Genomic DNA, 14,771 nt, shown 5'->3' on the forward strand with positions numbered 1-14,771 from the left:
AAGGGAGTAGCCATTAGGGTTTGGGTTTCCTGTGGTATTGTTCAAAAATATTCTGGACTTACCTTTTACGGATAGGGAGTATACGGATAGGGAGTATCCCTTAGGGTTTGGGCTTCCTGTGGTATTGTTCACTAATATTCTGGACTTACCTTTTACGAATATGGAGTTTACGGATAGGGAGTATCCCTTAGGGTTTGGGTTTCCTGTGGTAACTTTCCTTCTAAGAACAGGAAGTAGACCTTAGGGTTTGGGGTTCCAGTGGTATTGTTCAACATTATTCTGGACTTACCTTCTACGAACAGGAAGTAGCCCTTAGGGTTCCGACTTAGGATCCGGATCGCCTTCTCGGTCATCTCGGCTATAGATGGTTCCCCACCCGTATCATTCTTTCTGTCTACTTCGTACTGCATGTGGCTGGGCTCGAAAAGACCTGCGTGAGATGGTAATGACAGGGACTTTCAGAAACAGCGTCATCTCATTCATCATCGTTATCATAATCATTTTTAAAATTAGCGTTGTCATAATCGTTATCATCATCATCATCATAATCATTATTTCATCATAATTGCGTTATCATTATTGCGTCATCATAATGATTACTATCATTAATATCAGTAGCGTAATCATAATAATAACTTTCATCATCAAAACTTCATAACTATGGTCATTTTCATCAGTAGCGTAATCATGATGATTAATTTCATCATCATCTTAATCATTCATAGCGTTATCATCATTATCATCAGAAGTAGGGTAATCCAAATCATTATTATCAGTTGCGCCATCATTATCATCATCACCAGTAGCGTCAACATAATTATCATCATCAGCAGCGTTACCATAATCATCTGTTTCAGTAGCCACCACCATCATCATCATCATCATCATACCATTACCATCATCATCAGCAGCGTCATTTTTTCATTTTTTTTTTTTTTTCATTTTTTTTTTATTTTTTATTTTGCACTATTTTGAATAAGATAAAGAATATTTGGATACAGGTAGAAAAAAGGGGAAGTTAACTATTTACGGTACTTAAGAAGAAAAAAAAATTTAAGGTGCGCAGTGACCATAGAAGCATAAGCTTTCGAGATGGTCACTGCCACAGTCAGATTTCGAGGGTCTTACAGGATATTATTATAATATTATTATAATATTATTATTATTATTATTTTTTTTTTTTTTTTTACAATATATAATATATACATAAACAAAATATAATATTTTAGAGTGAGGAAAAGTAAATCTGGCCAGGGTGGATCAATATTAATTCTGATTATTTAATAAATGCAATTTCAGTTGTTCTATGAAGGAATTGTAAGGTAAGGACTTAATGCAATTTGGTATTTTTTCCCAAAATCTAGAAGACATGGCTGTAAATTTAGTTAATCCATAATTGGTTTTGGAAGCTGGCCTAAAGAGATTGCCTTTGGAAGCATATCTGGTATTATGTGAGTGAACTTGAGTGGCAGGCAGGATTAGATTACATAATGGCTTAGGCATAGTATCAGGAAAGTGTTGGAGCTTATAAACAAGAGATGATATCCTTAGATTATGTATGTTATCAAGATTCAGGATCCTAAGCAGTTGGTAATAATTCGATGGACTTTCCCTTTGGGGAGCAAAGAAAATAGAGCGAATGCATTTATTCTGCTTCGTTTTGATAGGGCGAAGCCGTGTTTGGCTTGCCGAGCCCCAGCTCATTATACCATAAGAAATATATGGGTAAATTAAATTATAGTATAGTTGTGTTAAAGTAGTCAGGGGAAGAAAATAACGTAACTTGGAAATGATTCCAAGATTTTTTGCGAGGCATTAATTAACATGATTTAGTTGTGAATTCCATTTGAGATGTTCATCAATAAAGACACCTAAGTATTTTATGTTGTTAGTATTCTTTATACCATATGCTGTTAAGTCAATAGAAACACTTTTTCTGGGGGAGGTGACAGTGATATGATGAGTTTTCTTAAAATTAATGGACAACTTATTAGCGTTACAGTATTTGATGACATTGTCTAATTCACTATTAACAGTGGTTTCTAAATCTTTGGGGTTTTTTGAAGTATAAAATAGATTTGTATCATCTGCAAATATTCTAAATTTCAGTTTCTTAGAAGAGTTGGGGAGATCATTAATATATAAGAGGAATAATAAGGGACCAAGGGTAGATCCTTGAGGAACTCCGCAAGAGATTGGTAGCATAGATGATTCCGCATTGCCAATTTTGACAAACTGATGACGATTAGAGAGATAACTAGAAAACCATTTTGCGGGGGTTCCCCTGACTCCATATTTGTACATTTTAGCTAATAAGATGTCGTGGTTAATAGTATCAAATGCCTTTGAAAAATCTAAGAAAATAGCACATGTAGTCATACCTTGGTCAATAGAAGACTTGAGGGTCTCAACAGTTTCTAATATGGCATGTTCGGTTGAATGGCCTTTCCGAAATCCAAATTGAAATTCAAATAAAATTTTATGTTTTTCAAGAAAAAAAATCAGCTGGTTGTAGATAAGCTTCTCAAGAATCTTGCTAAATGAACAGATTATTGATATTGGTCTATAATTCCCTGGTTCAGTGGCATCCCCACTTTTATATATAGGAGTAACCCTTGAGATTTTGAAAATATCAGGGACTTCACCACTTGCTATAGATTCATTATAAATGGCAGTAAAGGGAGAGGCTAGGATGGATGCTGACAATTTTATAAATTTATTAGGAATAGTAATATATGATTTATTTTCATTAAGAGATGCAAAAAGTAAAAAAACCTGTGCTTCTGAAACTGGAGACATAACAAAAGAAGAAGTTGTAGATTGTTTAATATAGGATGTAGGAGATATGGATTTGTCATCTTTAATTTGGGAAGCTAGATTGGTTCCTACATTTGTAAAAAATTTGTTCAACTGATCAGCAATATCAGAAGGATTGGTAAACGACCTATTTCCTGAAGTAATGCGACTAGGAGCACTTTGCCCCTTTGTTTTCCTTTGTATCAGCTTGCCGATTAATTTCCAGGTAGCTTTGAGGTTGTTTTTACAGCTAATAAATTGAGAATGGAAATATTCCTTTTTACTTTTGTTGAGAAGATGTGATAAAGTATTAGAATATTGCTTGTATGCTATTACTTTTTCTTGGTTTTTGCTAAAAAAGTGACTTCGGTACATTTTTTGCTTGTGCTTTATTGATTTTAAGATGCCATTGGTAATCCATGGTTTACTAAGTTGTCTTTTTTTTGCACGAGAGGCAATTTTCATTGGTGCATGTTTATCGATAACAGAATGGATGGCATGAATTGTGTCTTCAGTTTTTTCATTTAATGTTTTAGTTGATTGGTGAAGGGAATTCCAATCAAGCTGGTTCATATCATACAAGAAATTTTCACTATTAAATTTAGAAAAATCTCTAAAACTTTGCTGTTCACAAGTTTTCTTGAGATGGGACTTAAAGGTGCAGAAAATGGGCAGATGGTCAGAGATATCAACTGTGAGAATACCAGGAGTGACATGGGAAATGGGACAATTAGTGTAGATATGATCAATCAGTGTGGCAGTGTGACTGGTTATACGAGTAGGCTTAGTTATAATTGGCATTAAGCCATTAGAGAAAAGCATATCGAGGTATTCATCAGTCTGGAAATGGGAATTAGCTTTCAAAAAATCTATATTTATATCGCCACACAGGAATAAGTCAACTTTGTTTGGGTCAATAGATTTGATTATGTTATCTAACTGAATTGTAAATTCATTAAGATTATCTGTGGGATGTCTATAAATACAACCTACAATAATATTTTTCTTATTTTTCCCATTTTCAATCTCACACCAAGTTGATTCAACTAAATCCATGTCAAGTTTTATATCTTCACGGGGTATAGCATTTAAAGAATTGTTAATATATAAGGCAGAGCCACCAGCATTGGTTTTAGAGTCATTGTGAAAAAAATTGTAATTTTTAAAATTTATGTTCTTAACAGAATAATCATTTAGTTTAGTCTCAGTGACAGCAATAATTTGAGGCTTGGAATCAATTAAATATAAAATATCTTCAAGGAGGTCAAAATTCTTAGACAGGCTCCTTGAATTGCAGTGCAGAATGAAAGGGCCTTCATTCGACTTTTTGATTAATTTGTTCAATTTATTGATCGAAAAGTATTCGGAAGATGGACTAGAGAGCATGAGGTCAGAATCAGATTCATCAGATTTATCAGGGTTAGTGAGTAGATTAAAGATGTCATTATGCATGTTGCTGTTAGCAATATCTCCTGACCAGTTTCCAACAAAAACATTGAATCTTTGATCGGAAAGCGAGCTAAAAGGCAGGGGATTACTTACAATTTCCTCGATTTCCTCGTTGGCCATTCTAGTAATGTTGAGACTGGCAATCTAAAAATTCATTAAATTCAGCGTCGGATATAAATCCGATGGAATTTGAGGTTTCGCTTTCACGAAGCCAAATTTTTCCATTTGCTGTCCAAATAAATTTAAAGTTGCATTGACGTCTGTATTTAGAAATCCGACTAAACAGTTTCTTCCTATAAGGTGTTAAACTCTCGTTTATAAAGATATGTGCTGTTCGGCTGACGCCGGATTCTGCTGGCTGATCTCGAACTGTAGGTAGATCCTTCGTACGCTTCTGTTTGAGGTTTTTCCGATTAGAATAGACTTCGTCTCGCTTGGATCTTCTAATGAACTTGGCGATTATCCTATCTTGCCCTTTCTTTGTAGGTTTTAGGCGATGTGCAATGGAAATGTCATCTTCTTTAACCTCCACTCCAGCCAAGGCTGCCGTTTCGATGACAAGCTTGACAGGATCATCGTTGTCGACTTTTGGTATCCCGACGAACTCAAGGCAATCCCGTCGACCGTATTGTTGTTGTTCGTCTAGGCGAGAGTCGAGTTCATCGAGCCACTCTTTGGTCTCGATTAGATCTTGCGTTACATGCTGTATATTGGCATTCATGTCTTGGACAGATCGGTTGGTACCTTGTAAATTACTCAGGACTTTATCGTATTGACTTGCAAGAAATTTTTGAGATGCCTCGATTTCATCGATTTTCTTGCGAAATAAATTCATTTCTTCTTTAAGTTGTATAACAGCAACTTTAACTTCATTTCGAACATCCTTCAGGAGTTCGTCCTTCCATAGTTTGCGTAGGCTTTCCAAAGTTAGAGAGCCCTCGAGGCCGTGGCTGGCCGCCATGACAGATTATTATCACCATAATAGTCATCATCAGTAGCGTTATCATCATTATAATCAATAGTCATCATAATGGGCGCTACTTTTATCATCGGGTGTTAGCCCCATTAAACACGAGGTTCCGCTATAAAAGGGAAAGCTTCTCACACACCCGGGCTCAAGAACAATCAGTTATCAATCAGCCGTCAATGTGTCAACATGTCAGGACAATTGCTCTGAGCGCTAAATTCAAATTTCCTATTCTAAACCAAAATAAATATCATTCCTAGAATTGTCTATCTAAAAATGTTTCTATATATCGTAAAATAAGGCTGTGTGCGCTCTAAAATACGAGCATTTTATCACAGCGAGAGAATAATTTATTTAGGTGCGCTAGATTATGGATAGCGCAAAACTTAAAACTTTGCACCGAAAACGTGAGTAGACAGCAAATAACTAATTTATCAACCTCTTGACACAGATGTCTTGTTACCTGTGCAAAAATAGTTTTATTCAAGCCGACTTAGGCTTAGAGATAAGCAATATTTTACAGGAGACCGCTAGCGTGGCAGTGTTCTGATTATAATTGCAAATTTAAGCCCGGGGGTGGGAGGAGCTTTCTGTTTTTTAGCGGAACCTCGTGTTTAACAAGTCTGTCTTCTTTATCACGCTCACGTTCACGTTCGTCTTACCCATCACTTGTTTGACACGTGTAACATCCAGCGCGTCAAAGTCCGTCTTATTCCACAGGTAGACCGCGTCTTGGTGTCGCAAAATCCACTCGTCGATCAGGTTTCGCCCGTCGCCCCGATACCCCTTCTCCGTGGGGTATTCCGGGTCGGTCTCGTTGTTGGGCATGAAATCCCGTCGTCCTCCGCCAAAGATGACGTCAATGCCATCACCGTGAGAGTACTCAGACAGTTGAAGGGCTAGAGACGTAAGGAAGAGTGATACCTTTCTATCGAGGGTATATCAAGGATCTTTTGAGGGGGGGGGGGATCACATAATTCGGAAGTGTATTTATGTTCACATATATATTAATCCAGGCCCTTGGCCTACTTTCTTGTATTCTTGAATAAGTATAATAGAAATAAAAAAAACATAAAAAATGCACCAAAAAAGGCTTGAGTCGTCAATAACATTCTTTTCAAAACTTGATATAAAAAAAACACCGTCACGCAAGTCACAGTCAATCAAATCACAGTCACGTTAGTCCAGGAATCTTAGATTATTTTAAGAAACCTTCTCCATTGGCTCAAGATGGTCACAGTCACTGTTTTTCTTTTCTGTTTACAAGACATAAAGTTTACTAAGAACCAGTGGTACGACAACCTTAAAAATGACAAGAATCGTGCAGTTTTTTTAAAATAAGGAATATATTAGTTTCCTTATAAGTAAGTGACCGCGTTTGGTAAAAACGACAATTTTTGGCTAAACTTTCTTAATATGACAGTCACGCAAGTCAGAATATGATATTTTCGATTGATTTGTTAAATAAAGTAATAAAATGTATTTTTAGATAGTTATTTCGAGAATTTACCCATAATTTGCCTTCCAATATGAATTGAAAACAATAACAATTGTGTGGCTGACAACACCTCCTAAAAGGATGATTTAAACATCCCGATTTAGTCGTATGCGACCTGCCTACGACATGTGTTAGCCCTGAATTACACACCACGACTTTCGTAGCCGAACGTCGTAGCGGAGTCGTAGGTTTACACTCTACGATTCGAGTCGATCACCAACTCCTTTGTTTTTGTTTATCATTGAAAATACCGCGGTTTATTCGCAAGGAAACTTCAAAATAACAATGTACAAATGAAGCCTGATATGCTATTGACGATAATTGATTAAAAATATCTTGGTTACTTGCTTGAAATTGCCGATTGAAATGGATACTTTGTGTGACTCGCCATTGAACGGGAGCATAAAATGGCGGCGTGATTGGCCTTCTTTCAGATACCTATGTCTTTGCAGGCGGTGTTGTTGTCACCCTTGGTTGCGTATCGCCTTTTGTAGTAATCACTGCTCCAGTCCCGGTCAGGTGAGTGCGCGTACAGCACCGCGGGCGACGCGTGGGTCACACGCGTGGTCGTCACGAAACCCGTGGACATCCCAGCTTCTTCTGCGAGCGTAATGATGGATTTGACCTTGGCCTTTTCAGTCATTGTCTTGCAAAGGCCTCGAACGACCGTCTCATCTACTCCAATGGTCCCTGCAAATTTCAGAAAAGGCGATATTTACCTCTTTGCAAATGATATAGTATCTTCGAGCGCATGACTCAACACCAGTCCCAACTACCGGCATGTGATACAGTTCTTAACCCGCACATCACCGTGATCTATTACCTTCGAACACATGATCAAATATCTATCGGCACGTGATCTAGTGTCTACCAGCACGTGATCCAGAACCTTCGAACACGTGATCAAGTACCTACCAGCACGTGATCCAAGACATTCGAGCACGTAATCATATTCCTACAGGCACGTGATCCAGTTCCTACCACCCGTGAAACAGTACTCACCAGAACGAGATAATTTCCTACCACACGTGAAACAACACTCACCAGCACGCGATCCAGTTCCTACCACACGTGAAACAGCACTCACCAGCACGCGATCCAGTTCCTACCACACATGAAACAGCACTCACCAGCACGCGATCCAGTTCCTACCACACGTGAAACAGCACTCACCAGCACGCGATCCAGTTCTTACCACACGTGAAACAGCACTCACCAGCACGCGATCCAGTTCCTACCACACATGAAACAGCACTCACCAGCACGCGATCCAGTTCCTACCACACGTGAAACAGCACTCACCAGCACGCGATCCAGTTCCTACCACACGTGAAACAGCACTCACCAGCACGCGATCCAGTTCCTACCACACGTGAAACAGCACTCACCAGCACGCGATCCAGTTCCTACCACACGTGAAACAGCACTCACCAGCACGCGATCCAGTTCCTACCACACGTGAAACAGCACTCACCAGCACGCGATCCAGTTCCTACCACACGTGAAACAGCACTCACCAGCACGTGCTTTGACTCCGTTCAAGTAGGCCGTAGCAGTTCCAGCGGAGTCGGCCACTTGTTGGTCTGTGTTATACGTCTTAGACAGAGCCGTCCATGGAAACTTCTCAAAGCTCAGCCAATTCTCCTCCCCAGTCTCCCCTCTCATCTGACCCTCGAGGATACGCGCCGCGGTAACCGTACTAATTCCCATGCCATCTCCCAGGAACATGATCGCATTCTTTGCTGTGTTCCGGTTTTCGCGCACTTTCAGGTTGGCTTTGATGAGGTCGACGCCCGCTTGGAACCATTGGTTATTCTCTTGAGAGTCAGCGCCTAATCGATAAAAGCTCGACATTAGACTGGGGAATCATGTTGTATGTATTTCGTTCCTAATCGATAATAAGTCGGCATTAGATCGGGGACTCGAGTGTGTATGTAAGTCGCTTCGAGGCTTGGTAATGATCGACGCCATTCTGACCAACTGGCCCCAAAACTGTGAACGAGTTTGTGTCATTGTCCGTTTCTTTTAATCCTTGCGACTAATGTGCGAAAGCGTCTGCCATCGAGTGCCTTGTTGACAAAGAGCGCCCTTATACTTGCCCACCTCGACCCAGACTACTACTGTCGAATCCGTTGTATCGCGACCTGCGTTTTCAAAACACGATTTGTTTCGGTTTTCTGTTCCGTCAGTAAAACCATTCTGAGCCAATCAGAGTCTCGCCTTGTGCACTTCCCTGGCTATCCTCTGGACGAAAAGTGACAGACAGTGTCGCGATAGAAAGCCAGGCAACTGCACTAGGAGAGAAATGGCAAGAATCTGATTGGCTTAGAATAATTTGACTAGCGGAACAGAAAATCCCAAAAGACAAAAACAAATCGATATTTTGAAAATGCGGCGTCGCGATACAACGGATTCGCTAGTAAGACAGTCGCATGTTCTCTCCTTACAGTCAACTCTTGCTGTTCGCATACTCCACTATCACGGAAACCTCGTTATTTCGAATAGAAATACAATATTCGATAAACAAAAAAATACAAAACGGACTTTAAATTACTGAACCGGTGTCCGTCATAGCGAAAATATATATTGTTCTTCTGTTCGCTTTATTCCTCTAGGGAATACTAGAAACAAAACCGACAGCAAAAAGCAATCACTCCATCACGCCACCATCTTGCTTTGCCGAACTAGGCAGAGCCGTACACGACATTCATCTTCAACGAAAAGTAACCGAGAAAACCTTCATGTATTTTTTGTCTATCAAGTTACAGGCACAAGTCGGTTATTTTGTAGTTTTCTTACAAGTGGATCGTTGTGTTTTCAAAAGTGAACAATAACAAAAAATTGACCAACATTATTTATTGACTTTTCATTAGATCCACGCGAAAATCACTAACAATAAAAAACAAGACTTGAAATAAAATATCACTTACTTGCAAGGTAAGACATCACATGAATGCTATACAGCCATATAAGAAGCATCTCTTACTATAGGCGGCGATTTACGTGAGGTTTTTTTCATGGCAGGTATTGTACGAACAGAGCGAACACTAGGCCGGGTGTTTTGTATTGTCACCTGTTTACTTCCGGTCGATTAAGTAACAATCTCCAAGCAGTGTGTCTGTTGGAAATATCTTTGAGGAACGGATGGCGCGGATTCTAATGGATTCTTTTGTCTCTTGTCGGGTGAGGTTTTCGCCCGCCCTCCGAAAGTAAACAACCTAGTAACATGCGTTCTTACTTTTTGTTGAGGTTACCTGTGGTTTGTAAGATTATGACGTCACAGGTGAGTTCGTCTCAAAGCAGGCTCACGTGTGTTCGAGCACACGGTTCATCATCAGGGCCGTGGCAGGGGTGGGGAACTGGAGGCCCGTGCCCCCCCCCCTCCCCCCAAAAAAATATATTTATATATATAAGGGAATGACCAGTAGACGCGTGACCTGAGCGAACAATTAGTACATAGGCCACAAATCGTTTACTACGAAAAAGCTTTTCCAAAAACCTCTTAATGATAAAATCCTTAACTTAACGGCGATGTCCTGGATGTAGACCATATACGAAGTTCTGCTGAATCACCGAATAGTTTGACCTTAGCACCGCTATATAGCGGGCTGTACAATACAAGGATACTCGAGGCATCCGCGCATTCCTGTCGAATCCGTCGACGCCGCATTTTCAAATCATCGATTTCTTTTTGTCTTTTGGGATTTTATGTTCCGCCAGTCAAATTATTCTAAGCCAATCAGATTCTTGACATCTCTCGCCTAGTGCAGTTGCCTGGCTTTCTGTCGCGACACTGTCTGGTTTTCGTCCAGAGGATAGCCAGGGAAGTGCACAAAGCGAGACTCTGATTGGCTCAGAATGGTTTTACTGACGGAACAGAAAACCAAAACAAATCATGTTTAGAAAACGCAGTTCGCGATACAACGGATTCGTCAGTAACTGCGAGGGAATGACGAGGTTTTTAGCCTTTTTTTATACAACACGCACAGCTTGCTGTAGCGTAGTGCTTAAAAGAACAATGTGAGCGCATTGGGGCTTAATGTAATAAAAATGTAATAGCAAATCAACGCCTGATTTAATAAAACAGCTAACGCTAAATGCAATACCTTTTCAACGATTTTAATATAATAACGGACACTTATTGTAATAACACGTTAACGATTAATGTAATCACTACAAATTTAAAAAAAATAATTTCGATTGAGGTCCAATTAAAAAGAACAAGACGACTAAGGATAAGCCGTCTAAAGTCAAGGGGGTTCAACAAATATGTCATGTGACATGTTTCCTTGGTGACAAGCTTTTCAGTGTGGTCTAAACGGAAGGAGTCACTCCCCTCCTACTTCCGCTGAAACTCTACAAAAGCGCTTGACAAACTTTAATAAATGCAGCTGATATTTGCTTTATAAGCCGATAAACACTGTATGAAGCCTAGCAAAACCATACCATTCAACTTTAGCAAAATTAATGTGCCATGACCGCATGCTTTAAACCCAGCAGCCTTTGCAGGCGTACCCCCGACCGATCCTCCATCCTCTTCCCGCCCTTTCGTCCCGGAGGGGGGAGGGGAGGGGGGGGTGGTTCTTCCCGTGTCGGCTTGATAGGGATGCTCGTCGTATTTATTAGGGATCGAAATCGGGCCTAAGGTATTTTTAGGGGGTATCCGAGAAAAAAATAGGCTTTTCTCTTAGAAATGATAATTTTAAGGCTCCTGAGGTATTGTTTAGGGAAGCAATTTATGATCGTGCAGGTATTTTTTAGGGGTATTTTTCAAATTTTCCGAGGAGCATCCCTATCACTTTTACCTTGAAGAACCTGTAAGTGATGGTGAGTCTCTCATAAGCCCTGTTGACATCAAAGCCTCATTATCACCAGTCTACTTTCGGTCGATTACGAAACAATATCCGATAATTTTTAACGGAAAACGCGAAAAATATTTCAAAATATTGAAAGCAGTGTGTCTATTGGAAGTTTCTTTGAGGATGTGACTGATAATTTAGAGCGGATGGCATGTTAAATATCTCGGATTTTAATAGATTATTTTGTCTTTTAACGGTTGAGGTTTCCGTCGGACCTCCGAAAGTAAACTTGTGACAAGGGGGGCTTACCAGGAACCCTACCACCTTGTAGGAATAAAGATAGCGCCCGTTCCCATGACAAATGCTGTCCCTTGGAGGTTGAGGCTAACGCTAAAGGGGTGGTTGCCAAACCAGAATGATAAACAAAATGGCGAATCATTGAAGTTCTTGGCGGCAGATGTTCAGTGTTTCCGATAACGTATCTAATCTTACACAACTTAGCACGCAGCTAGGGTTACCTTAAGGGCGGACCATTTGACTTTTGAGGGGGGGGGGGGGGTGATTTTATGTCTGCAAGATTTTTTTTTTTCGTTCATCGGATGTGCAGGATTTTTTTTCCCATGTACTGCTAGATACAAGACGCAAGATAGCGTAAGGGAAATTACGTATGTTATTATTAGGTGTTATTGTCCTATCTTATCTGGAAATTAAGTAGTGATTTAATCTTGTGATCGTGAATAGCACGATGAATCGGAGTAAGAAAGGAATGTAAACTATTTAGTAAATATCCGTTTGTGGGTAGATGAAAGAAAGCGCTGTATTATCCATTGATTGTAAGGGCGTAAAATTAGGGTATAAATAGGGAGAACATTGTATAGTTTAGTTATTGATCGTATTGATCGTTTTGGATTGGATTGATTGAATTGATTGTAAAACGTTGATCGTTGAGAGTCGTATTGATTGTACGTAGCATGAAGTGCAAACGCAAACGCAAAAAAAGTATCGAAGGAAATTGATTGCACGGGGAAGCGAATTTCCACGACAAAGACCTTCGTGTCATAGCCAAACGAGTCTTCGCTATTAAGCTCTTAACTTGTATATTGAGTCAGATAAAATAGCGAAAAAAAAGAGAAGCTTCTTTGAAACATTTGTTAAAATGTTTTTTAAGGTTCTGTTGAAATATATCACAAAACAAGGCCATCTTTAGGGGGTAAGCATTTATATAGATCCCATCTCCTGAATTTTAATCGATGGTTGGTATCTCTGCCTATATGTGAACACAAAGAGGAAACAACCATTTTAGTTGTTTCCTCATTCACATTTTATTCTATTTTGGAGAAGTCCATCAAATTAATTATGAAAGATTTATCTATTTTTTTCTATTTATATACAATATGATGTTACAGTTTATATATTGATCTATTACACCTTTTTATTTATTTATTTAATGTTTTATTAAGTCTTAATAAAACAACAAATAAATAAAATGTATTTCAAGTTTGTGACTTCTGTTGTACAAGTAAACTTTTTGGTATTTTTTTTCTAAAATGATTGCAAAGGGCATTATAGCAATCATCATTGAAAAATCTTCAGCATGAAAACTTTTTTTTTTTCAGAATGTAATGTCTAAAATAAAACCATTGGGAATTAGTTTTATCTGATAGGAGACCACACAACTTATAAGTTTCAACATAGGGTGTGATAGTGGGGAGGGGGGGGACTCTCAACCAATAGAAACTTTCAAGAATATGGTGAGGAGAAATACAAAATACACATATCAAAAATATAGAGGAAAACGTTTTATAGAGTAAAAACATCGAAGTTCACAGAATTTTGATTTTTATTCCATAGAGTTCATCTTTTCACAAAATGGCTTTGCAACATTATTCTTCTTAAACTTGTGCATGAATATTTTTTCTGCTCATTTGCCTTGCATGCAATTTTTTTCTTTGAAATGTAGCTTGCAGGATATTTTTTTTTTCAAAATCACCCACCCCCCCCCCCCCCCCTTCAAAAGTCAAATGGTCCGCCCCTTAGTCTCTTTTGCAGCCGCCCGAGGTCGGAGTCAAGCAAAAACGCCCGCCCACGCAAAAACTGGTATTCGACTCTGACAAATTTTCGTCTTTAATAAGACTTCTTCAGGGCAGACATTTTTTTGAAGAAAAGCTATCAGTCGTGACCCCAAAATGACCGGGTTGCGAGACTGAAGATCCTCTACTCGATAGTCTCACGTACAGCTATAGGTTTTATTGACCTCAAGGTTAACCTTTCGAGGGTCTCCTAGGAGACTTGGGAAGAACGTTTGAGAGCGCATCAAGTAGAGATAACCCTAGTCTCCTAGCAGCCGCCCGAGGTCGGAGTCACTCGGTTTTTGTACCCTGTATACAGACCTTTTGGTGTATCGAAAAAAAATGGGAATAAAGATACCGATTTTTAAAAGATTGTGACGCCTGCGGCGACGGGACTTGAACTTATCATCCGTATGTTGCGGGACATTTAATCACTAAATTCCCCTCGTGCCATGCTATAACTTATAATTAGCAAGGTCACGTAATGACAGTCAAGGCTAGCACAACACTGAACGAGGACGGGCCCAAGGCAGAGGGAAAAGTATTGTCTTTAATAAAAGAGTTATCCCGAGTTATATTTTATGCCAAATAGGGAACAAATGCTAAGCATAAAATAAGAGAAAAGATTATGGTTTGTGTTTTACGTAACAAGACACGGCTAGTCTAGCACTCATCAAATACCCGCTGGTTCAACTCTATATCAAAAGCACCAGTTTTGTACTTACACAAGAAGGGTGTCAGATATGCCAGCAAAAAGGCCACGAGGACTCCTCTCCAACGCATCTTTACCGCGTACACGAGAAGGCTTTGTGTGTGGAAGATAAGACTGAATGACGCTTGATAACGGCATCATATCAAATTCACACATATTGCAAGTAACGTCACGGACAAGCGTGTGTGACCATTGATCCAGCCGATAAGGCCGCCTAGCGACGCCAGGAACTCGAGCCTAATGCTACCACAGGACTTCAACGATTTTGCTGCTGGAAAGCAAAACAACTGACACGAAAGTCCCAATTTTATGGTGGCCCATCGCTGCCACATGCTCTTTTCGTTTACATGCATCATAACGTCACGGGATATAATCATCGTCACGGGAGTATTTGGTAAAGTGTTGGCGTGCTTTTAAGCACGTTAAAACATCTTTGTATGCTGCTCTGGTCAAGTTTGCGTGCTGCTCTGAATGAAAATTT

The 14,771-nt window shown here is 39.5% G+C and overlaps 2 protein-coding genes across 3 annotated transcripts in view; both read right to left on the reverse strand.

The window, feature by feature from the left end:
- Positions 1 to 14,445, reverse strand: part of LOC116612376 (alkaline phosphatase) — a 30,079-nt gene extending 15,634 nt beyond the window's left edge. The window contains exons 1-5 of one of the 2 annotated variants that reach the window (XM_048722267.1): positions 14,304 to 14,445; positions 8,228 to 8,542; positions 7,149 to 7,400; positions 5,875 to 6,111; positions 290 to 430 (exon numbers count right to left, since the gene is read on the reverse strand). In XM_048722267.1, the coding sequence (XP_048578224.1) occupies positions 290 to 430; positions 5,875 to 6,111; positions 7,149 to 7,400; positions 8,228 to 8,542; positions 14,304 to 14,361 (1,003 nt within the window). In that variant the 5' untranslated portion in view covers positions 14,362 to 14,445. Of the gene's footprint in view, positions 1 to 289; positions 431 to 5,874; positions 6,112 to 7,148; positions 7,401 to 8,227; positions 8,543 to 9,640; positions 9,968 to 14,303 lie in introns of those variants that run through there. The other variant, XM_048722268.1, reaches the window with a different exon arrangement.
- Positions 3,243 to 5,210, reverse strand: LOC125559952. The gene has a single exon (XM_048722269.1). The coding sequence runs from the start codon at positions 5,204 to 5,206 to the stop codon at positions 4,367 to 4,369; it is 840 nt and encodes a 279-aa protein (XP_048578226.1). The 5' UTR covers positions 5,207 to 5,210; the 3' UTR covers positions 3,243 to 4,366.
- Positions 14,446 to 14,771: the final 326 nt, after the last annotated feature.

This window comes from Nematostella vectensis, chromosome 14 (assembly GCF_932526225.1).
Source record: "Nematostella vectensis chromosome 14, jaNemVect1.1, whole genome shotgun sequence".
In the NCBI taxonomy this organism is placed as follows: Eukaryota; Metazoa; Cnidaria; class Anthozoa; order Actiniaria; family Edwardsiidae; genus Nematostella; species Nematostella vectensis.

Coding starts and splice junctions, on each gene's coding strand:
- LOC125559952 (XM_048722269.1), bottom strand. CDS start 5,206: ATGGCGGCCAGCCACGGCCTCGAGGGCTCTCTAACTTTGGAAAGCCTA.